At 31.8% G+C, this 25,361-nt stretch overlaps 3 protein-coding genes across 6 annotated transcripts; 2 read left to right on the forward strand and 1 right to left on the reverse strand.

Moving 5' to 3' along the window:
* The first annotated feature begins 786 nt into the window (after positions 1 to 786).
* LOC108912749 (proclotting enzyme-like) lies at positions 787 to 13,462 on the forward strand. 2 transcript variants are annotated; one of them, XR_001964583.1, is made up of 8 exons: positions 787 to 866; positions 2,628 to 2,832; positions 5,126 to 5,334; positions 8,767 to 8,978; positions 10,235 to 10,292; positions 10,499 to 10,681; positions 12,238 to 12,560; positions 12,614 to 13,462. XR_001964583.1 is itself a non-coding variant. In XM_018718159.1 (7 exons), the coding sequence occupies exons 1-7, from the start codon at positions 800 to 802 to the stop codon at positions 12,366 to 12,368; spliced, it is 1,065 nt and encodes a 354-aa protein (XP_018573675.1). In that variant the 5' UTR covers positions 787 to 799; the 3' UTR covers positions 12,369 to 13,462. The 2 variants fall into 2 exon arrangements, 1 of the variants encoding a protein (XP_018573675.1); XM_018718159.1 differs by having other exon boundaries at positions 12,238 to 13,462.
* Positions 13,463 to 13,872: 410 nt separating this feature from the next.
* On the reverse strand, positions 13,873 to 17,774 carry LOC108912587 (trans-Golgi network integral membrane protein TGN38-like). Of its 3 annotated transcripts, none has more exons than XM_018717888.1 (4): positions 17,615 to 17,774; positions 16,336 to 17,547; positions 14,595 to 14,830; positions 13,873 to 14,191 (listed from the first exon to the last, which is right to left on the reverse strand). In XM_018717888.1, exons 2-4 carry the CDS (start codon positions 17,486 to 17,488, stop codon positions 14,042 to 14,044), a joined length of 1,539 nt encoding a protein of 512 aa, XP_018573404.1. In that variant the 5' UTR covers positions 17,489 to 17,547; positions 17,615 to 17,774; the 3' UTR covers positions 13,873 to 14,041. The 3 variants fall into 3 exon arrangements, with proteins under 3 accessions (XP_018573404.1, XP_018573557.1, XP_018573482.1); XM_018718041.1 differs by having other exon boundaries at positions 14,595 to 14,815; positions 17,615 to 17,773; XM_018717966.1 differs by having other exon boundaries at positions 14,595 to 14,815; positions 16,330 to 17,547; positions 17,615 to 17,773.
* A 2,658-nt stretch (positions 17,775 to 20,432) lies between these two features.
* LOC108908166 (E3 ubiquitin-protein ligase RNF181) lies at positions 20,433 to 21,498 on the forward strand. The gene is made up of 3 exons (XM_018712134.2): positions 20,433 to 20,901; positions 20,952 to 21,061; positions 21,161 to 21,498. Exons 1-3 carry the CDS (start codon positions 20,703 to 20,705, stop codon positions 21,293 to 21,295), a joined length of 444 nt encoding a protein of 147 aa, XP_018567650.1. The 5' UTR covers positions 20,433 to 20,702; the 3' UTR covers positions 21,296 to 21,498.
* Positions 21,499 to 25,361: the final 3,863 nt, after the last annotated feature.

A 25,361-nucleotide genomic window follows, 5' to 3' on the forward strand; every position in this document is an offset into this window, starting at 1 on the left:
GGGGGGCCCCAGGGCCGTTGGGTATATTTTTCAGGGTCAAAAAACCCGTGCACACAAATTTCTACAACTTTTAGTCAATTTTTACCATTTTTAGAAAATTTGGAAAAATTGATGCACTCCAAGATGCACTTTATGCACCCACAATGCAGTTTCGATCCAGCCCCAAAGTGTAATATATAGACTTTTTTCCTGATATTTTTCCGAAGACAATGCCGAAAACCGCAACTCGATCGGTTCATCAGAAAAAAATTGCCGTATTCTGGGTGATTTTGGTCTAACTTGCCTGGACTAATTTGTGATCTGATAATGAAAGTTAAAAGTCGTACAATACTTACTGATCAGGCATCTGGTTAATGACCTGTGGCCTGTGGATGATCAGAAAAGACCTCCGCAGTGTCTGCTTCAGTGACGTAACCAGTTCCTACGAGGGAGTTCGTAAGATTGGTGCAAATTTAAATTCTCAACCAGCGCTGTCTGGGTAGATTCGATGTTCTTGGCATGTACTGCTCTGTTCGAGCACATTTCGAAAAATTTAGAGATGTCATCCTCTTGACTCTAAATCTAAATCGAGTACTAAATTTGGTTCTTCTACGGTTAAAAAGTTGTAAAGATTTTTTTAAACATTCTTTTTATAAAACGGCAATATCCAATTGCCTAGCATACATACAAACCTAGTTCATGTCACCTTTGTAGTGATAAGAAAAATATTTCGTCGATATATCGCATTTATTTAAAGTATTTCAGCCGTATCTATTCTAATTTATTTTTGAAACGTAACAGTAGTCCCCCTTGCTCAGATATGGACGTATCATATATTGCTATTATATTTACTGTAATTACATTACCAGTTTGGACTAAAAATACAAGTAAGAAAATAATTTTTCATTTTATATTTACACGGACATAAAAACAATCTTTAGATTTTTTTTCTATTCTAGTATAATTAAAATACTGAAGATATAGCACGATTATCAAAACCACACTTTTGTCTTCAAATGTTTTATCGACGTTTAACTGTAAACAAAAAAGGTGTATCTTAGATTCAATGTATTAAATATTTATATTTAAAATGTTTTTTTTACAATACGTAGTATAAGTTATACAGGGTGTCCCAGAATATCGTGTACAACGGAAGACCACAGATTCATGGACTCAAAATTGGAATTTTGAATATTTTGAGTCCACGAATATGTGATCTTAGGTATAGGTATTTGCACAAATCAACTATTTGATTACAAAACAATTTTAATATTCCAACTAAATAAGCTTCATTATTCCTAGAAAGCAATATAGTCCAGAGATATATACTTACGGTATTTTTTACACTTATAATTTTGTATTGGTATAATAAATTGTATGTTAGAGGAGGCAGCAACTGAATGTTGTTTTAATTTAAAACTGTTTCAATAATTAGTTTTGTAACACTGATGTAGAATTTTAAATTAAACTGTGACAAATATTAAATGTATTTTTATAATGAGTACATTTTAGAGGTTCTAAAGGCAATCAGATTCATTGTATATACCATTTTTGATAGTCAAACTTCAAGAGTGTATTCTACAAGTTAAACTAATAAGAAAAAACTCAAATGTTCAAAAACACCACCATTGACCTCTAAACACTTTTGAAGCTCTCCTGATTGCTGTATTTCTTTAATAAGTGCCACAATATTAAAAATAAGTCGGATTAATGCCTCCCGAGTGTTCACTATTGTACACTTCATTTTTTAACCAGCCCCATAAACAGTAATCGCTTAATATTCAAACATCGATGAATTGACGTCCGCTATTTTATTGTTAAAATGTGCAGGGGAAGATGCAGTAGAAAAAGTGTATCATCTCGTGAGTCAATTTTTTTCATTAGCAACATTGTTTTTTTTGCCGTGACGGCTAAATGTTGCTTCATCCTAAAAAGTATGAGACGATTATTATTATTATTGATCCATTGACAAAACTGATACGCTTAGCATAATCTTCCGGTTGTAGGAGTTGTACTCTCTATACAAGGTACGGATATAAATAAGTCGTGATATAATTGTTCGTGGAGGGTTTTTATTACTCTTTCTTGTGGAATGACCAATTGAGTAGCAATAGAATAGAATACTTATCGATGAGCTCGTTCAGATATTATACTAGCACTGAGAAGCTTTCCGGTTTTGCACCGTTTGTTGAAAACGCTAATAAATACATTTTTATCAGGACACAGACTGTGATGTGGAAAGAGTTGACGATATTCTTCAACAGCAGCATTAGCATTCCCTTTACAAAAACCATAAACAAACACCATATTTGCATACTCTAAATTTGAATAAGTTCTTGGCATTTTATAACACATTGATCGTACAAACGTGTAATCAAACGTTTGCAACATAAAATGACACGGACAAATCTCCTACTTTTGAACTTGGAGCATGACATACTCTGATTTAAAATTTGTAATTACGTTATAACTTGAAAACAAATGAAAATCGCATAACAACATTTGACTTTGATGTGATTCTTCCCTGTATATTTATTAAACTACAATAAACATACTTCTCTTGGGAAAATTAACTGACGCTTTATCCCAAAAGCAAAAAGTTGCACAGGTTATGGAAAAGATTAATGACCACCATGTCTCAATTTTAGGTCATATTTGTGGAAGGCCAATCGGCACGGAATTTTTGTTGGAGAATGACAGAATTGTTGCTGGATACGACGTCGGTTATTACAGATATCCCTGGTACGCTGCTCTCATTAGATACAACCAAGTAGCGTGTGGTGCGGCTCTCATAGGACCCAGGACGGTTATAAGTGCCGCTCACTGTTATAAAGAGTTTTTAGACTTATCCAAGTAAGTAGATATACCAATACTTGAGGGGTCGTACACCCTTAGAAATTCCTCTGGAAAGAAATATATCCTTTCTACCTTGTTTGGAATCTATTGATATTTAAGCACCTACCTAAGTTTCAACTACATTAAAAAAATGCCATTAAATATGTAGGTACAAGACTGCATGACTTAGAAATATATCTACACCAACTGTTTCGTGTTTCTCGTTTTCCATACAGATGTGATTCTGTTCTATCACAACTGAATGGACTCGTGATTCCACTTTTTATCTAAAAAAGTGGTGGAAACTATTATTATGCTACGAAATCGACACTTTGCTCTCCGAAGATCGTACTTACTGCGAAACTCACGTCGCGTTGGTAAATATTTTTTTTTACATTTAATTATATGAAATTAGCATAACAAAAAATTTTGATGATTGATCGACAAGTCACGACAGAGAAGTTTTCCTCGTAAAAGTAAGTATACACACATTATTAAGATAAATGGATGTTATTAAATTGTACATGAAAATAAAATATACAGCCATAATTTAAATTTTAAAGATCTTCGACAGTGAATTTAATTATCGAGCACGATGCTATGTATGTACACAATAATTTTTAGTAGTTTTGTTTAAATAACTCAGCGGAATGACTTTATACGAAAAAATGCTTAGGACATGATTTTGTTCGTAATAAAAATAGCTACAAAATGGCGGTGGTCCGATTACGAAATTTGCAATAACAAAGCCGTGAGATTGAAAAAACGGTATAAAACGCCAATTTTTTTAAGTTGCTGTAAAAATGTCAATTATAAACAAAAAGTGATAAAACTTTCGAAAACTATAGTTCAATATATATACAATAATGACGCTAAAGCCGAAAATCAGGAGAGCAAAACTTTTTGTTCTATAAGGTGTTATACATTCATCGGCATCTGAAACTCGAAACTTTGCCAAATTTGTTCGAAGCTTTGCTGACACTTGAAATTTGGTACACACATAGTGTAAATATGCAGAAACCAAAAGCAATTTGCAAAATTCAAGTATCTTCATTTTTGCAGTTTTGGTAAGGTTTTATACGTCACCCTAGTTTTATACGTCATCGTTTTTTTAATTTTTGGACGTATATTTATGTATATTTATAAAATATTCCATTACGGTAGATTAGCCAGCACAATTAACTACAATTTAAAAAATATATATTTTCATCATTTAGATCCTAAGCTACTTAACATTTTGCGCTCGTTAGCCATACTCATACATTATTCAACATATCAACATAAAACAAAAACGTAGGTGTGGGGTAAACCTTTAACTTTAAGTAAACAATTGTTTAAATTTACTGTTGCATATTTCTAATAGTATACAAGCGCCGAAGAGCGGAGTTCGCACTCGAAAATGAAAAGTTAAAGGTTTACCCCACACGTAGGATTTTGTTTTATGTTGATATGTTGAATAATGTACGACTACGGCTAACAGATGCAAAATGTTAAGTAGCTTAGGACCTAAACGATGAAAATTATTATTATTTTTTTAATTGTAGGTATTGTGCTGGTTAATCTACCGTGATGGAATATTTTATAAATATACATATATATTTTTCCAAAAATTTAAAAAAACGGTGACGTATAAAACTAGGGTGACGTATAAAACGTTACCAAAGCTGCAAAAATGAAGATAATTGAATTTTGCATATTGCTTTTGGTTTCTGCATATTTACACTATGTGTATACTAAATTTCAAGTGTCAGCAAAAATTCAATCAAATTTGGCAAAGTTTTGAGTTTCAGATGCCGATGAATGTATAAAACCTTATAGAACAAAGTTTTGCTCTCCTGATTTTCGACTTTAGCGTCATTATTGTATATATATTGAACTATAGTTTTCGAAAGATTTATCACTTTTTGTTTATAATTGACATTTTTACAGCAACTTTCAAAAATTGACGTTTTATACCTTTTTTCCAATCTTTACGGCTTTGTTATTGCAAATTTCGTAATCGGACCACCGCCATTTTGTAGTTATTTTTATTATGAACAAAATCATGTCCTAAGCATTTTTTCATACAAAGTCGTCCCGCTGAGTTATTTAAAGAAAACTACTAAAAAAAATTTTTTTCACGATTAAATTGTTAATAACTTTTTTCCTGATAAAATACTTGGTCAGCAAATTAGCCTGCTATTGTACTCATCATTTAAGGTATTCCTGTGTAGTTATTTCCGAGTTATCAAGGAATTGTCACCAACAGTAACTTTTCGGCCTCTGCCGACTGGACTAAATTAATAAACTGTATTTACGTTTATACTTTCAGGAGAGGCTATTTAAGACTGGAATTAGTTTATACTGTTAAAATGGGTGTTTACAACATATGCAAAACGGAACGCAGTCAGAGGGAGTACAAGATAGAAAAGGTTCAAATTCATGATTTGTACTACACCAAAAAGCCGTATTATGACATTTCTATATTAACCTTAGCAGCCGAAACCAATGCATATATGCCAATTTGTCTACCAGATTTCGGTAAGAATATTCATTTTTATCTAAAGTTTTGTGGGAAACGACTACTCTGCGTACTATATGCCCTGCTAAAATCACACCAGACTTATTCATAAAGAACTTTTTTCTTGAAATCACATTTCCTGTCTCCTACTTCAGTTTTAGCACTATACAGGGTGTAACTAAATAAGTGTAAAACATTTAAGGGGGTGATTCCTCATCGAAAAAAAGATAGGATCTTTCATATAAAGAAACTTCATTGGAGCATCCCTTGTTAAGATACAGCCCCTTAAAGGGGGTACATAAAATTTGTTTAACAATTTTTTTCACAAGCACTAAACAAGTTACAATATTGAAATTAACCTGACATTTTCTACTACCAAAAAGACACTTAGCCAGTAATTTATTTGGTTTACCCCATGGTTGTAAGGGGTGGAAAACGCAACCCCTAAAATTTATTTCCAACGTAATTTTTTGTCTTATTATTTTTTTACCATTTAAAAATTTATTTCCGATAGCCTGTTTCATTCTAAAAAAAAATGTCTCTTGAATTTTTTGCCCAAATTAAACCAGTTCGCAGCAAAAAATTATTTTACGAACAAGATACATATCGCCATAAAACGAAAATACGAAACTAATTTATCTAGTAGGCCGCCATTAGCGATACTGACAATTAAATTGGAATCAAGCTGTCAGTTTGTAAATTTTTGAAATTGAAGTAATACTAATTGTGTATTGTTCTGTTCTTAATTTGTTACTTTAATAATTCACTTGTTATTAAAATGGCATACACAAATGAGGAAATGGCTGATATGCATTACGTTTACGGTCTGTCGCAGGGGAATGGGTTAGAAGCTTCTACAAGATATGCTGAAATGTATCCTCAACGGCAGCATCCTTCACATAGAATATTTGTCTGACTTCATCAACGATTACGTGAATATGGTTCATTCAACAAAAGAACGCAGGATTGTGGTCGCCATCGAGAAGTAAGAACACCACAGCTTGAGGCAGCAGTACTTAATTTGATAGAAGAACAACCTACTACCAGTACTAGAAAGATTGCTTTCCAGCTAAATGTTGATCATATGACGGTATTTCGAATTTTAAAGGAACATCTCTTATACCCTTACCATCTGCAACGAGTACAGGCACTGTTACCGCGAGACTTTCCGAACCGTCTTGAATTTTGCAATTGGATGCTGGAAATGATTAGAAGAAATCGTGACTTTCTGAAGACGATCGAATTCACAGACGAATGTAGTTTTTCTCGGGACAAGATTATTAATTTTCATAATTACCACATATGGGCTGATGAAAACCATCACGCTATTGTCGAAACTAACCATCAAGAACAGTTTTCTCTTAAGGTGTGGGTCGGAGTTATTGGGGATTATTTAATTGGGCCTCATTTTCTACCTCCTCGATTAAATGGTGAGGCATACGTTCAATTTTTAAGAAAAGTGCATCCCCCCGTACTGCTGGAGGAAGTTCCTTTGGGCGTCAGAAGGGATATGGTTTTTATGCATGATGGGGCTCCCGCCCATTTTAGTCAAGTAGCACGTCAGCATTTAACTGAAACATATGCAAATCAGTGGATAGGTCGAGGAGGACCACAGAATTGGCCCGCTCGATCCCCGGATCTCAATCCTCTGGATTTGTCTACTTGGGGCCATTTGCAGCATTTGGTTTATCGTACTCCTGTTCGCGATGTAGAGGACTTAAGAAACCGCATTATCGATGCGTGCAGGGTAATTAGAGAGACTCCAGGAATATTTGAGCGAATACGTGGCTCAATGCGCCGACGTCTAGACGCATGCGTAATGTCTGAAGGTAGACATATTGAACATTTACTATGATTTCTACATGTTGTATGTTTTGTTATTATTAAATTAGTTTTGATTATTCCCCTTTAATCATTTAATGCAGGTAGTAACTACAAAATAACAGTAAATCCAGTCCGCATTTATGACGATGTATCTCTGTAGTTGTTCGTAAAATAATTTTTTACTGCGAACTGGTTTAATTTGGGCAAAAAATTCAAGAGACATTTTTTTTTAGAATGAAACAGGCTATCGGAAATAATTTTTTAAATGGTAAAAAAATAATAAGACAAAAAATTACGTTGGAAATAAATTTTAGGGGTTGCGTTTTCCACCCCTTACTACCATGGGGTAAACCAAATAAATTACTGGCTAAGTGTCTTTTTGGTAGTAGAAAATGTCAGGTTAATTTCAATATTGTAACTTGTTTAGTGCTTGTGAAAAAAATTGTTAAACAAATTTTATGTACCCCCTTTAAGGGGCTGTATCTTAACAAGGGATGCTCCAATGAAGTTTCTTTATATGAAAGATCCTATCTTTTTTCCGATGAGGAATCACCCCCTTAAATGTTTTACACTTATTTAGTTACACCCTGTATTTCTAAAAACCCTATATATTCAAATTTTGAAATCGGAAAAATATTAATGTACAAGGTGTTCTGGAAATATTACTTTAATAACATAAATATCTTGTAAATTTTTAAAACAAAAAAAATTCCATCAAAATCCTTTTACTATTAGAAACTATTTCGTCTTCAAAATTTTCATAAGTTACTTAACTTTTAAGGAAAATAATTAAACTTCTCCCAGTAGTATTCGAAATTTAAAAAATTACTGAAACAACTTATTGTATTTTTTAGTAAGAGGTTCATGTTAATTTCGATAGCCTTAGTTTTTTTGAGTTGATAGTGCTACTTTTAACAAATATAGATGCATATAAATCTGCGTTAAGCAGAATGGATGCCATTTTATTTCTGTTACGATATAATGATCAGTTTATTTTGCATTTTTTGTTTAGGTATAGTTGTTGCAATTTTTAGCTTACTATTAAAAAATGCATTAGATATTTCAATGATTTTACAAACTTCTGGGAAGACATTTAATTATTTTACTTGAATATTAAACAAATTTTAGCAGAAAGAATTTCTAAATAAGAACTAATTGATGGAATTTTTTTCTTTTCAGAATTTACAAAGGTAAAATGGTCCAAGAAATAAGAAAGAGGTAGATTTTTTTACCCACTTATTATAAACCAAGAATCAGGGAATTAATATTTGGTAAGTATTTAGTTTTTCTCACTTTCGTGGTTTTTAAGAAACAAGAAATTAAGTTTCATTTTACATTGAACACCCTGTAACTCTGTAGGGTGTGCTTCAATTAAAATTAAAAGCTTTAGGTACATATAAAGTTGCCTTTCATAAAAGGCAACAGGTAAAATTCGTCAAGGAAATCACATTTTTATTTTTTGCACTCATTTCTGGTTCACCTTGTATAGTAGGTATGACTCTTCACGTACTTAGCCCGATACAAATAAAGGTTTGCTAGATGCACCGTAAAATCGTTTCAAAAGCGTAAATAAATATTAGGAAGCACAGACCTTCTACAGATATGTAGGTATATGTTTTTCTTTGCAGTTGTAAGAAATAAACCCAACGAAGGAACTGTACCCGGACTGGGAACTTTAAAGTATGCAGGGGCGATGCCGTGTACAGTCCACGAAGCCAGACTTTTAATTTACAACGACACAGAGTGTTATAATATGATTAACAGCACCGGAAATAACCCCAAAGCTATTAAAAACGCCTTTTGCGCGGGTTACGAACAAGGCGGAATTGACACCTGTCAGGTAATATGATTTCCATTGTTGAATTTAAGGTTATTATATGTATAATTTGATTTGACAAATTCACAGTATTACTGTGGTTTTCATACTGATCTTATTACTGTGGTTTATTGTTTTCATCAGTCTGACAAGTTAAAAACAAAGGCCTTCCTGTGTAGCATTGCAGAATTAATGGAGTTATTATAATTTATGGCAAAGCAATGTAACAGTAGCTTGTTGTTTATATATAGAACGTTTTCCGGGTAGAGAGGTGTCAAAAGCTACTAGCTTTAATATAATGTGGTGGTTTAACAAGGCGTTTTATGAAAAAATTGCGGCCGAAACTGAGAGAAGGTGAAGATTATGGAAAACTCTAAACTCTTTTGTTACATTACATTTTCTTTAATTGTTTCATTGTGAATCCAGTAAAAATAGATTTTTTCTAAAATCAATTTTTTTTTTAAATTCCAGCCCTGTAAATTAGCCAAAATGACAGTTTTAATGTAGATGGAGCTATACCTATTCGCAATTAAAGCCATGAAATACTATTTTATGCTCAATTTTCAGTTTTAGTTAAAATTGGTCATCCAACAAAAGTGTGACAAAAATTCAAACACACAGACGCAATAGTCCATTTGTCTACTTTTAAAATTCCCAGTTACATTAAGAAAATGCATACAGAGCGAATTATTTGATTTGAACTCTTTTAATTAATTTTATTAAGACAGGTCGTAGAATTTGTGAAGGTTTAATCAAAGTATAGTATCACTAAAAAAGTAGAGTATTTGAACAAACTGTTCGAATAATGTTTCGAAAAAAAAAATTGGTCTAATTCCACAAATTGACAGTAATAAGAAAGGGGAATAAACACATTTTAATGGTCAATCGATAATAAACTCCATATACGGTGAAGTATGTAAAATGACACCCTCTAAAGTCTCTTTAGCGTCTAAAGATAAGTATATTCTTCGATTTTCATTAGTTCCGGTTGTTCTTCACTTCACTCTATTTCAATAACCAAAACTATGTTCTTAGTTTATATGAACCATTGAATTAACTGGTTTTATATCTAACTATTGTCCCATCACAAGCATTTAACTTGTGAATTCTTTCCTAGAAAGAGGTTATTCCAAGTATTTTCCCTATCTGGACAATAAACTTATTTGATGTATAATTCATGATTGAATATTGTTAGTTATTTTCTTAAATCTATTAATGTATTTTACTCGTGAATAAACGTGATGCATAAAAATAATTTGTTTTTCTCTTGGTTCATTTAGGGGGATAGCGGTGGACCGCTACAAGTGGTTAATTCAAAAGGAGACTATGTTTTACTAGGTATGTACCTACTTACCTGTCTATAATTTTTCCTTAAAACTACTGTTTCCCAAAAAAAAAATGAGGTAAAACCTAAATTTTCTGGTATTAAAAAGGCGCAATGTTGGGAACTACTATTACAATTAAATTTTAGTTTTTCTTCTTAATTTACTTCTCTGTTAACGAGAATAAATTTGAAATTGATGTATTTTTTATTATTCCCAAAGGAATTGTCTCATTTGGCTTCCACTGTGCCGTTCCCGGAGTTCTGGGAGTATACACCGACGTTTCAAAATATCTCGATTGGATACAGGACAAATCCGGGCTGGACGCCGGAATAGTCAGTTTAATTTACAACAAACCGTCCACTTCTAAACCCACTGCGATAAGCGTTTCAGATATAAACAAAGGCGAGTATAATCTTTGTTCGCTAAAGAATACATGTCGCTAATATATTCATTTGACCTCAAAAAGTCTGTGGTGAACACAGAATTTGGTACAGCCTGTATAATTTGTATACGTCATCCTTACCGGCGCATTCGCCATAACTTACACTTCCACAGATCGGTATTTCAGGCACAGGGAGCTATTACAGTTTCCTGCGATCGAAACGAACAGAGTGCAGATTCAACTAAACCTACGTTTATCCTATGTTACTCATCTAGCCACTAGAGGGCTCTAAATGAGATTAAATGGGACCTTTTTTTTCGAGTAACTATGAGAAACACCTTGTATTACAGTTTCCTGCGATCAAAACGAGCAGAGTACAGACGCAACTAAACCTACGTTTATCCTATGTTGCACGTCTAGCCGCTAGAGGGCGCCAAATGTGATTAAATGGGACCGTTTTTTTCGAGAAACAATGAAACACCTGGTAAAATTTTAAAGAAATTTAATTTATTATTAGTACACTGATTATTAAGACCAAGTAAGGATTGACGCTTACCCACAAATTTTGGGATCATATTTATTTTTTGCCTTCCGATGAACTGAAACATTTTACTCTTAAAGTGTTTTTCTTTGTTTTCCATGCTCCCTGACGCACCAACTATTCCAAAAAAGATAAATCTCTTATGACAACTAAGATATAAAATAGATAGAAATAGTAAATACAAGTCACAGTATCTTATAATGAGGCTAGGATTTTTTAATTATGTTTCATAGAGAATATTATTTGCAGCCGCGGATTATTTCATTTGAGGTAACTATTTGATTTGTACTGTTATGCTTTCACTAGTAAAACTTATATTTGGCTCTGGCTTTTGGCTCATAATAAGAAAAATAAGTATTTGAAAAATATTAAATGCTCTCGTAAATGTAATTGTTTAGGTCTAGAGTAATTAAAGAGTAAAACAATAAAACACTACATGAGCAGTTCCATGACAATTGGAAAGCAGCTTTTTTAACCACAACCATAACCTCAATGTTTTCTATTTGAAAATAAGATAAAATTTTAAATACAAGGTTGATAACTGAACATCTGTCGCTACTCAGACTCTCTCTTGAGATGACTAATATCAGAAATTGATCATTCAGGGTTCATAGTTCAAAAGTAATAAAGAATTCCCTGACTTTCCCAGGTTTTCCCTGACTTATAAAAAAAAATCCAGGTCACTTGTAGTTCATTTTTACATACTAATTGGTATTTATGCATTAAATTTTTTCTCGACCGGACTTCTTAATCTTTTTTATACCCTAACAACCTCTTATAAAGGTTTCAAAAAGTTTTCTCTTTCAAGAACCCAGAGCCGGTTTTCACAAAATTTCCAGTTGCAAACATTAAATTCCCTGACTTTCATGAATATTTTTAAAATTCCCTGACTATTCCCCGTTTTTTATGAAGAATAACAAATTCCCTGACTTTTCCCGGTATTCCCGGTTTTCCCGGCCGCTATGAACCCTGATCATTCTACAATTTTGTTGAAATTAAAGCTATCGGTAGGTAACTATCTCTATTTTTTTCTAGGTCCACATCGTAGAAAACACCATCATGGAAGACCATATCGAAGACCCTTAAGGATAGTAGTTTTAAAAAACAAACGATTGGTTGCCAAAACTAAATCGGTGTTACATCGTCCAATAATTAGAAACGATTGAAACCGCGATATTCTACAAACAAAAACGTCAGCTTCAGTTCTGCTATTTTAACTTTTACCTACTTACCTACTTTTAATAAAAATAAATAGTTCATCTCCATCTCTCCGTGCATTGCTATTTGTTATTTTATGTTGAGGATGAATCAGATTTAATGTTAAGTCTATGAGGATTTAATAACACTTTTGAAAATAGGTACGTGATTTCTACCTAGGTCTTCACTAGGTACACAGCAGATTTTTTTTTAGTTGAAGTACCTACTAACTGATCAAGACGCTTTAAGGCCGTCAATATACACGGTGATTCACAGCATATTTGTAAAAAAAATTCAGAGGAAGTTCCCTTAAAACCGTGGTCAGTAAGAAATTAAATGCACCCTCGGACTGCCTCTACGTATAACAAATTGAGCATTATTTTCCAGATAATTTCATACGAACGAAAAACTTGATTTCCAATGTCATTGGAGCTGAAAAAGGTACAAAATAAAAGTCATTTTCTGTAGAAAAGGTTTTATTGAGATTTTGATATACCCTACAGCTATTTGTGAGTTAATTACGAAATTTTGCACAAAAGCTAAAATATAAATTAAAAATAAACTCTTATATTACAAACGTAAAAAAAATTAAACCGGCGAAGTCATTAAATTACGGTTTTCAATAGAAATATCTATTTACTTTCTCAACAAAAAATTTCATATTAAGATAAGGGAGCGAGTAACATTTACCAATATTATGGTGTCTTAAGAAAGTGTATGTATTACTATTTATCTAATAAATATTTTTATCAAAAACCAAATAAATTGAGGCATAACCATGCTTCTTTCACCAACACTTAAGTCAGGCCATTTCAAAAGTTCCCTGAAGTGTCCCTCACATAAATTATTCGTTATATAAAAGGTGTTGCAATATTATGCCTATGAAAATTGAAGTCGATTGTTATAAAAAAAATAAAAAATTCATACAAATATTTCAATGTTTAATTTTTGAGATACAGGCATATGTTCTTTATTAAAGCTAACCAACACAACACATAAATAGAGAACATGCTTCACAGTTTATTGAATTTTATCCAAACAGTGAAATATATGAAAAAAGAAATACGAATTTACTACAGCCGAAAACACCCAAATTGTCACAAAATTTTTCCTTCCCATATTTATTTGAGGACGGTCAAATAAGGTGTTCGAGAAAAAGGTTTTCAAAAAAAAATATATTCAAAATCAGAACCTGTACACTCACACAAACACGTTAACACTAGCAACTAGTTTTTTCTTTCTATAATAAAAAGAAGTTGGCCATGATTAAAAACAAATGCATTTCTAAAGCGAATCCGATACCATTTCTGTACACAGATGGCTATGGAGAAAAACAAATTCATGCAGTCGGCGACATGCCAAAATTTCGACGTCGGTGGAATATTGCAACACTCCGTATACATTTCTTAACTTCCGCAAGCTGCAACCGCAACCAAACCTCCACTTACAACTTATCGCAACAATAAAGCTCGGTACTGATTACACTATTTATGTATCGTTGAAACATTTACAAACATTATAAATATTCAGTAGCAAATTATGTACATTTTTTTACACTTTGTAATTTGAGGGCATTACATATTGCAATGATATGAACAATGACTGCAAAAAACCACGTGAGCTCCTGTGACAACGAATAATTTTAATAAATAACATGGCTGGAGTTTTTGGTACATGTGGACGAGATGGCTTCCTCCAAATTGCTGTCTAATTTGTGGTAATTAGCAGAATTGGGTCTCCGGCCCCTGACCTGCCTCTTTCCTCGCTTTCCTTCAAGCATCAACGCCATGACCTACAGCAATACATGGATATAAAGGGTCTCCCATTAAATATTTTCAAATATTAAGATAATGCAAACTTGAAGACTTTTATGTGCGCAACCTTATAAATGTACTTGACTCATTTCTTGATCAATCTATTGGGTAAAAATTAGTAAATGTTAAACAAGTTTAAAAAATGTTCCCAACCATCAAAATAAACAATTTCATAAATACTCTAAGATTCTTCAAATGTAAGATGTATGTTTTTAATAATGCATTTCTCAAAAACAGTTTAGTCAAACTTGGTGCAACTGAAAAGAAATCTCTCTGATTTGGGTAGGTTAAAAAAAATTGTACTAGAACAAAAATTCATCGAATCAACCCTTGCACCAGAAATATCAGTCGATAAACAGTTATACACCAAATTACAATTACCTTCTGCCTATTATGATATCCAACATATCCTAGTACGAAGAGAACGCAGATGACCATGAAATACGAAAAGAAATAAGATTCTCCATCCAGTTCCTCTGCGGTGTTATAATTGGCCGGCATTTCTTCTGCCAAAGTGTTCGGTTTCTCTTTATCCTTTTGCATTGTAAGTGCCTCCTTTAACTTACCATTTTTGTTCACTTGTGTACCTTCCTCTGACTTGTCTAAAAAATCAACGTCTTAAAAGAAAAATTGGTTTGGCTTTATTTAAAATCAAATATACTAATATTTATACCAGACAGTATAGTTAATCATAAAAATATATTTATTATATTAATTAAGTTAAGTAGAATCAACGATGTATTCACGAAAATTATCGACAAATCCAGTACGTTTAATAATACCTAGCGGAAAAGATTTTCTAATTATATAAAAGCCGTATCCTTATTTTACTTCATACAAAGGTACTTCAGCAAAATTAAAGAAGATAAAACGCTTTTTATAATCATACTTGTATATTATTAATTTCACTTACATGATAAGGAAAGTAAACTGTAACTTGGTCCCATACTTCACATGCCATTATTATATTTTGTGGCATTCCTATGTATCGGTATTTATTTAAATTAGCTTTTAACGTAGATATGAATTTAAAAGCTATCATGATAATATTTTTAACAATTTCTCCACGAAGTGCAAATAAAATTTAACTATTATCAATGATTTACATTTAATGTCTGTATTTTTATAATCATTTTTTTTAAGTTCATTTAATTTCCAATCATTTGATTATTATACACATATATATAAAAAAGCATTTCGAGATAATATTCTCATAACACTTTCATGTTTATCTTTAACATTAAAAATAAAATTAAAAGAAAACTTAATTTCTGATTACACCTAGCTTAATGAAAGTTATTTGTGTTATTAATGATTTATGAAAGCTATTGTTTTATCAAAATAAAAATTATTTTTCTCAGAACCATTGTTTTCTGTTTACTCACCAAAGTAACAAATATTGTAAAAATAATATGATAAATATTTACAGAATGAATTCCAGGAAAATTTTGGGGCTAAAATATGTCTTAAATTAATGAATGCATAATGAAATTCTGACTACTTGAAATAAATCATTTGTAACATTTAAGACAAAATTTAACACATATTTAAGATAATTTAAATTTAGCAGGCCAGTAAAATATTATAATTTGGGTTGTCAGAATTTGCTGTGAAATTTATTTTCTTGCCGCACTTATATAAAAAAGAAGAAAAATTTACTGGTTCATTAACTTTAACACTGGACAAATCACCAACCGAAAAACAAAATTTTTTCAATCCTAACTATGCCTAATTGTGTTCACCATTCGTTTACGAGAAATATGTTTTTACTGTTGAAAAAGTAAATTACATTGAGCAAAACGTTGGGACATAATTTTTTCTGAGAATGGATATGATTGGCAGCGTAATATTTTTATAATATTTAACTAACATATTTTTATTTAACAGACCTTTGAAACTATAAAATTCAACCATCTTTATTGAAAACGGAGTCAATTTCAAATTGAAGTTATGACACCAACATTAAATTGTTTGTGAGGTTTTTTATATGATTTTAGGTCTTCTAAACTTTCTAATATGCATCATGAAATAAAAAAGTGTTCTTTTACACGTATGTTGATATACCCTGTATACTTAAATTTAAGTGTACAGATATACCAATTAAAATAAAACTTACAATTACCGTCACTGCCTTCCTCATTCAAATTTTGTGCATCTACAGGATCTATGTCATCGACTTCATTTTTGTTACCGTCACCTTGTTTTGGTTCACCCTCTGGAACATCTGGTTGGTTTTCACCCAAATTTTTTTCAGTATTTGACTGTATTTGAGATTGTTTCTCAAATTCTTCATCAGAGGGAATCTCATTTGTAACCTGAGTCGCATCATTAGCCTCAGTTTCTTTCTTAAAATGAACCTCTTCCTTAGCCTTAAGCTTCGCCTTAGTTTGAGATTCATCATTAGCTACATTTAAATTTGCAGAATTCTCATTATTGGCAGCCACAGGATTTGAATTAGCAACTAGTTCTGAATCTTTTACGTTGTCAGGATCTGATTTAGGGACATTTATATTTTCTAAACCATTATTTGAGGTGGACTCTGGATTTTTTTTAAGCATCGCATTGTCTCCATTTTTATCACTGTCCTGCTTAACAACTGCGTTATTATTTGGTACCTGATCAGCCTTAGGTTTAGGACTATTATTATCTGCATTAAGGATCTCTTTTGTTTTTGGTGATTCTACCTCAATGTTAAGTGCATTACCTATCGAATCAGAATTAACTTCCTTAGGATTAGATTCCAACTGTTGCAGATCTGGTTTAATGGCTTTTGTTGGTGAAGAAACATAGTTAGCAAAGTAGTAAGCTAGGCTACATTCATTTACTAGAGTTCCGTCAAAATTTTGACATAATTTGTAACAAATACCTTCAGTACTGATAATTTTATCTACATTATGTTTAAATATTCGGCTGGCAGGAAACAGAGATGAGTTTTTACAAACACTTTCGGCCTTATAATCTTTTACGTCAGGCACTAAATTTATTTTATTGAATGTTTTTTTAGTATTTATTTCGTCGCAAAATGAAATGAATGCATCATAATACAGTAAACATAACACATTCTGTGCAGATTCATTTGTTAGGGTTTTAGTTTCACTAATCTCCTTCCAAGTTTTACATTTGTTAAAGATGTCTTGGTTTTTAAAAGATTTTTCGTTCATATTTAGGATTGGGCAATTTTTCACAAGTACATCATAAAAATTTTCAGGTGGCAAATTCTTTGCGTTTAAGGTAACTAATCCTAGTAGTAAGTAAAGTATTGCCGAAAGGGCCATATCTTTTTGCACAATTAGAATTTCGAGAATTATTTCATACCTCAGAACATTACCATATACTAAAAACAATAATTAAATATTAAGTACCTACTTATATGATTACATAAAATACATTTTTCTACTTACTAAGTAATTTCTCTATATTCTTAGTATTTTCTTTCTAACAAAAATTATCACCACGAGACAAAAATGTTTTATATGCGTGAAATCGTGAAAAAATTCTCTAATGACTGACTTCTGACTAGTGATTACAAGAAAAATAATATGATATGGTGAAACCAGGCGAGCATGTCAACAATATACCAAACGTTCAAAAGTGCAGTTGTTATTGTTGTCAATAATGCAAATAAATAATAGAAATTTTACAAATATTTCCAATTTTCATAAAATTTCGTTGCATAAAGTATTGTGTCACTGTCATTGCAAGTAAGAAGAAGTACTAACTAGAAACAGAACTACTAGAAGTAGATACATTTTACGGTATTGCCGCCAGTACCTGACCTATCACAAATCACAAGTCTAGAAAAAAGTCTTGATCGCGTAATCGCGTATCAAACGTGCTACAGTACCAAAAATGGTCGATTTACTAAGTGCTACTGAATTCATATAATATAAATATAAATGATGTTTGTTGGCCGGTGCAATTTAAAATTCGAACCAGAGAGACTAGACTCTAAGATCACGAACATATAAAAATTTGACAGTCATAAAACACGAACTTACTTACAGTTTTTACCGCTAGGGTCGCTAGTGTTCCTTGTTCAACGATATATTTTTATTAAATATTGATTTATTTATGTAATTTAGAGTAGCCTTTATAATTTATTTTAAAATTTGTATCATTTTTATTTTAATTCAAACTGCCGCTTTCTTTATCTCTATTCTACTATTTTGGTGCATATGGGACACTAGCGCCCTCTTATTTGGTAAGATATTTATTTACATGGAGTTCGTTCGTACCCTTGTGTAATTTGTAGTCTCCATGATTTTTTTGACCTTCACCTACATACTTGAGACTTGAGCACAGAATATAACACATATTATAGCTGCTTCCCTTTTGCAGGCAACTGAGTACATATTACACGTGAGGTGAGTGTACTCACATCAGTTGTTTCTGTTCTGATTCATCTTGTAAAAGGAACGATCATATGAGTTACATATAAATAAACCATATAAATGCGAAATATTATTATTGAAAATACGTTATCATAATACTTACTTATTATTTGCAACTTTTAGCTTTTAAAAACAAACCTAATCGTGCCTAATCTCACTTTAAATAAATGAGCACAAAATGAGCCAAGTGAACAAGCTCTCAAACTAATGCAGATAGCAGTAAGTGGGGGTAAAAATTCTCAATTCAAACCATAGAAAATATAGTACTAACGTAGAATGAAATGTCCCTAATATTGTCACTAAACCGCGAAACAGCGCCACGTAACGTTTTGGAAGCTTACTACTACTTAGCCCCTAATGAGTAGGCAACACTTTATACTTTGTGAACTGATTACAGCGCCATCTATCGTATGGAAACGACTTCTCACTTATATCCTCTATATTATATTATTTTAAAAGTAAACCCTTATACAAATAGGAATAGTCAAGTGTCAATACTTTTGAGAACAGATTATTTAGTTAAACAGAAAATGTAGCGAAAAACTAATATTCAGTACTTTTCTAATTCACTTCTGCTTTGATAACGAAACTAGAGGTTTCATAAACGTCAGTGTTATTGTGATGTGTATTTGTTTTTCCAGTGCGTAACCAGACTTATACATGTAGATGTATGTCTCTGGCATCTCACTATTAGGCAAAAGTTTTCAGTATTGACACTTGACTGTCCCTATCGGTACAAGGGTTTATTTTTCCAGTTTTTTTTTCTTCAAACTATGGCAAAATATCCAAATTATAACATTTATAATGCCACAAATAAATACAGACAATTTCTTATTTATTATTTTATTATATTATAGTATTTTTCAAATTTTGACATTTGCCAAGATATACTTAGTAAATGGTTTCGATAAGGAAATAAAACATTTTTTAATAATTTTAAGTTTATTTTGTATCTACAAGAAATCCTAATTGATTTATACAGAATGTTGTTATGCATGTACTATTAAAACAATTTCTTGTTATGTATTTAATTGTAGGTAAAAACGACAACGATTTAATTCATTTGCTTCATAAACTTGATAAGTTGGTAAGTAAGCTGTAAAAATATAAAAATTATGCATGAACTGTTATAATAATCTCACGGAGATAGGTATACACCTAACCGAATATTTGTACAATATTGGGTTAAATTCAATAGTTCATATAGTTTGGAACTTTCAAACCTTAATATTAACAGTATATTTTCTATGTCTCAAACTGAATAAAGAAACCAATTCACCACCATTAAAAATTTTGTAAGCATCTAAGTATCAAAGGTTTTATAAAATATTAGTTGGAGTTTATCATCATACACATAATTATTTTTATCTATATTTAACTTAAATAATATGTAATTTCAAACATGCACATTTTATGTGGACTGTTTCTAATCGATTAATACAGGTAACATGAGTATGAGTGTTCCACATAATGTTGGTAAAGATATAGGTTTGGTTTTTAATAAAATATAACTTAAAACTTACACATCGTATTCCCAGTATAATATAATAACAAATAGAAAACTCTTAAGCACTAAATAATTATAAACACAATTCTTGCAATACTAAGAAACCAAATACAGAATTATATTCTGTGCCAAAGATAACGAAAGCCAAACTTCAAATACGTGCAAAGTCCAAACTGCATTACCAACCAACCCAAAATGACAGGGTTAGCATTCTCTGCGCCATCTTTTATTTTGGAAGCTAACTAACATGTGAAGCCGCCATGACAGTTTCATTATTCATATGTTAGATTTCATTCTACGTTAGTACTATATTTTCTATGATTCAAACTCACTTCGGAAAATTGAAAGAAACGCACAATTAACTGAGTCATGACGTCACATGTGATATTAATGTGATTTTTCTTGCAAAAGGGAAGCAGTTTATAATTCTGTGAATTGAGTGCATAGACTTGAGTGTTGACTGTGAATTGACATTTTAACTTTAACTTTGAGGTTATATTTTTATATGATTTGCATTTTGCAGTTTGTCATTATTTAAGTGTGAATATCACGGTGAAACCAGTAAATTATATTTTTACTTCAATTCAAAATATGGCAGATTATTTTTCTGAAATGGGTTGGGCGCCACTGGGCGAGGGAGAAGCTCCAAATCATTTATTACATTTAGCAAGATTATTTAGAGACTATAATATGTTTGAGGAATTAAATGTGTTGAACGGCGAGAGACTACCACCTCCAGCGTCGAAAACTGTAGTTGAAACCCTGCCTAATGAGCAAGTATCAGAATTGGGTACAACTACTTATATTTTATAGTTCGTGTGTATATGGTTAATTTTTTAGGTTCACAATGTCCCATTTGTTTAAAGGACCATGTTATTGGTGAAATAGCAAAAAAGTTACCGTGCAAGCATTTATATCACAATGACTGCATCATGCCTTGGCTTTCTAAAGTAAGGAATTAATAAAAAATATATCCTGTTTCGTACATTATATTGTCAATTTTAGAATTTCTGTTATGCTTGATAACTACCTGATAATAATATTTTCAGACAAATTCTTGTCCTCTATGTAGATACGAGTTGCCTACTGACGACGAAGACTATGAAGCATGGAGAAAAGAAAAGAAAAGGGCTAAGGAGAGAGAGGCAGACATAGAAAATCTACACAACTCTATGTTCTCTTAGCACATTCCTGGCCTTTAATAATATCTCAAAAAGGTTTTTAGCACAATATAATTAAACTAAATATGTTTGAAAAATGTTGAGCACCATTCCTCTCATTAATAAATATATAAATTTCATTATACTTATTAATACCTAGTAATTTTTTGTTATAAACATATAAGTATATGGGTGTGTAGGACTTAGATAATATATTTTGGATAAATTAATGTTTCTTATTACCATTTCATGATGAAAACTGAGTTTGAAACTGATCTGTTTGGTGATTCTGCTAACGAATAATCTTTAGCTCTTTGGGGATGATTTCTATAGTCACGGAGATTTATTATAATTCGCATTAATAAAACTGCAAATTTCACATTTAATTTCCTCAAATACTCCTAAAATAAAACGATAATGTTTTTTACATCTTTTATTAATAAAAAATACATTTAATCATATATCAACATTTAATTTGGACATCAGTCAATTTTTTTGTTCTTTTTTACAGTGAATCAGCGTACGCAACTAAATATACAAACCGAGTGCGTTCTTTTCGTCATTTTAATCTGATGGAATTCTGTAACTATTGGTTTATTTGAAATATTCTCATTTTAGACTGGCTCTACAAAATCCACCATATCGAAATGAATAAAGGAACATGACCATAGTATCGCACTGTATCACATACGTGGATAATCAGTAATCAGTCTTCTTCCATAAAATTGTAAATATGTATATTGTTTAAAACTGTTAATGGTAACACAGACAATATCGCTACGCAAAAGCTATTTTGTCTGTGGTAGAATATCACTTTCCCAAATATTCAGTATAAAAACACTACATTCAATTCGATTTTTGACCAAGAAAAAACGCAATAAATTGATTCTGTTATTTACTAAACAAGGACTAGTATAAGTATAATAGCTCTTCAGAAATGAGACTGGAACGAAAACTACAAGGAATCAAAATTGTTCACTTGAAATACTTTAATTGTCATCAAAAAAAAATCTAATGCATCGATGTTCAATATTTGCGACTATGAAAAACTTATTATAAGCCGAGTTTGTGTGTTTTATTTACCCGAGATTTCGGGTAATCTCATGATTGACCAATTTGGGGGATCTTTACAGTTAACTGATCAACCCACTCCGGAGCTACTTGAAGGGATTAGAGGATTTGATCCTGACCGCTTTTTAGTCCCGATTAAGTTTTTCTGATCCTGAGATTTTCGGGATTGACATCATTTTAAAAAAGTTGCAAAATAGACTGCGTCAAGCAAAACGCTCAGTGCCAGTGTTCTCATTTTCATTGGATTACTTGGTGATATACTTCATTTTTGTATTTTTGAATTTTTAATACTATTTTTAAATACTTTTTGCTAAGAAACTTACTTTACTACCGACTTACTAGGTTGTTACATGAAAGTCGTCTAGTTGATGTTAACAGAGATTTTTGTTAATTTTCAAAGTTTATTTGCATAGTTTGTTGCATAAAAGTTTTTACAATTTATGTAAGTTTAGAGATCTCATTGATTCTTGAAAAAGACCCGTTAAACGTATTTCAAATGAACACACACAGATATACATTTTTAGATAATACAAAATGTTTTACCTCCGAGTAAAAATTGTTTCTAATGTTAGTAGTGTCATAACAATTGTTTGTTCACAAATAAAGTATGTTTGGACCGCATGTGACTTCTCAAGGTGTCGATTCGACTGTAGGTAGCAGGACAGTAAGGGCAAAATGAGCGTTGCGTCGTGTGCGAGTGGAAGTGGTGCCATCGATTAGTTACTTCCTTACCGCACGCTTTACATCGCCAGAGGAGGATATTTGATGTTGAGGGCTCGAACATGTCGATGTAGGAGAGAGTAGATCCTCCGTTCTGTTCTGTGGAAAAATATTTTAATTATTTTTTTGCAGTATACCACAGCAACTAGCAAATATTTTTAAACACGAATCCAAGTCAGTGTAGTTAAGTGAAACACGATTAGGTCTAGCAAAAAAAACTAGAAGTAATTTTAAATTTATATACACAAATTAATACGTATGCCCAGATGGGTACACCAGAGTGCGAAGTAAATGTTTAATTATTTTTAAATACTGACTAGGAATGGAAGTAGCATAATCTCACCTTGAAGATTAGTTAATTTATACTTAAATTATATAAATTTATGTCACAGAATAGTGTCCAAAATTATTAGACAGAACCCCTCGGGAACTCTTACCGGACCACTACCGGTTTTCATTCCCATCGTTGGCTCTCACCGTCAATAACAAGGGTAGTACGTATGATGTCTAGAGTTGTTCTATAAGTATTCCTCTCTTTTCCAAATGCTAAATAATTACTTATTTCCTTAAACAAAATAATAAAAAACTAAATTAAAAATTATCAGAGTAATATAATTAACTAAAAATGCCCTTAAAGTTGGTTTTACTTGTGTCCTAATTTTATATCTGCAATGACTTAATTTGTGGATTTTTTATGGCATTTTATTTTTTGTATTTAATTGTTATTACAGAATTTCATAAGTTTATCAACTGCTCTGGAAGAGAGTGAAGTGGATTGGAATTAAAAAAATAAACAGTACAGATTTAAAATTTCTCTCCTGATTGGATTAAACTGATAAAAATTTAAAACTTTGCCGTTTATTTAATAAATTTGCGGCCACCGTGCAATGGCCAGTTCTAGCAGAAACAAGTTTTCTGTAATTTTTATCTGTTGTTGCCTACAACACAGAATATCGAAATCTGCATCTGTGGAATTCTGTAAAGATATGTATGAAGTTGTCAGATGGCAACAGTGTGGCTACTAGCCACCAGTGGGAGTACATAATTTTGATATGAGGAAGGAGATTAAAGGGATGAGAGTGGCCTTAAAGCTTTCAAAACTTAAAATACAGGATGATTAATAAACGGTGACTAAAAATTAAACCTCATATTCTTTGGTGAATTTTAAGAGTAGTCTTTTCTGTAAAGTTTTTATCTAGACATTTCGTTAAAAAGATACAGGGTGTTAAACTTCAAAAAATATTTTTAATTTTTTTAAATCATTTAAAAACTAGTAAGTGAAATAATTTGAAATTGGGCACATGTATTTATGTAAACATTGTCCAAAATCTCAGGCCCTTTTCTAAAATTTAGATGTTTTACTGGCGGAGATAGAGAGTATCGATAGCATATTTTTCTAAATAAAATAATATGCCACTGCTTTACGGTAACAATCATGATATTTTCGAATTTGTCTTGCAGTTTTCTACCCTCTTATGTTTTTCGAAAACAACCTGTTTTTCGAGTAAAACTTAAAAAACTAACTGAAAACACTTAAATATATCATGACAAACACTAATCATTCAGTTATTTAATCGATAAAGAAATTAATAACATTAGTTATCAGTTTAATGATTGTATTTGAGGAAATGCTCAAAAATTCCTCCATTTCCACGAACACAGACACATCTTTTTAGTAATAGCCCGGGAGCCAGCAACCGTTTTGAGTTATTTATTTGGCAAAAGCTGAAAATTTTTCCTACGCTTTATTTGGTATCACTAGTAAGTAAATCGACCTCCAGCTCGCGTTGTTCCGGAGGGTATAGCTGCAGAAACCTTCCACACACGTAAAATAATGAAATAAAAAAAAACTAATACCGCAAGAGCTGAGACTTTGTCGACAAGTTAATTATGTTATAAACAAAAGAAAAAACGCAATCAGCTTACTTTAGAGTGGGGGATCATGCCTCAGTTTTTCACCTCAACAAGTCAAAAATATGCGCTAGGTAAACTGATTCTGAAAAAGCTGAAATTTGGTAAAGTAATAGTCATCTTAGTTATACGAAAAAAAATTGTCTGCTGAAGTTTTTGTGGTGTATAAATGCTCAGCTGACGAGTTGAAGGTGCAGCACATCACTATGCGCGCGAAAATATATTTTTAACTTTAACACCCTGTATCTTTTTAACGAAGTGTCCTAGATAAAAACTTTATACGAAAGACTCTCCTAAAATGCCCCAAAGAATGCGAGGTTTCATTTTTGGTCACCGTTTGTGAATCACCCTGTATATTAGTGTTATCGTTACTTGCCATTCGCGCAAT

This window comes from Anoplophora glabripennis, unplaced genomic scaffold (assembly GCF_000390285.2).
Source record: "Anoplophora glabripennis isolate ALB-LARVAE unplaced genomic scaffold, Agla_2.0 scaffold1, whole genome shotgun sequence".
In the NCBI taxonomy this organism is placed as follows: domain Eukaryota; kingdom Metazoa; phylum Arthropoda; class Insecta; order Coleoptera; family Cerambycidae; genus Anoplophora; species Anoplophora glabripennis.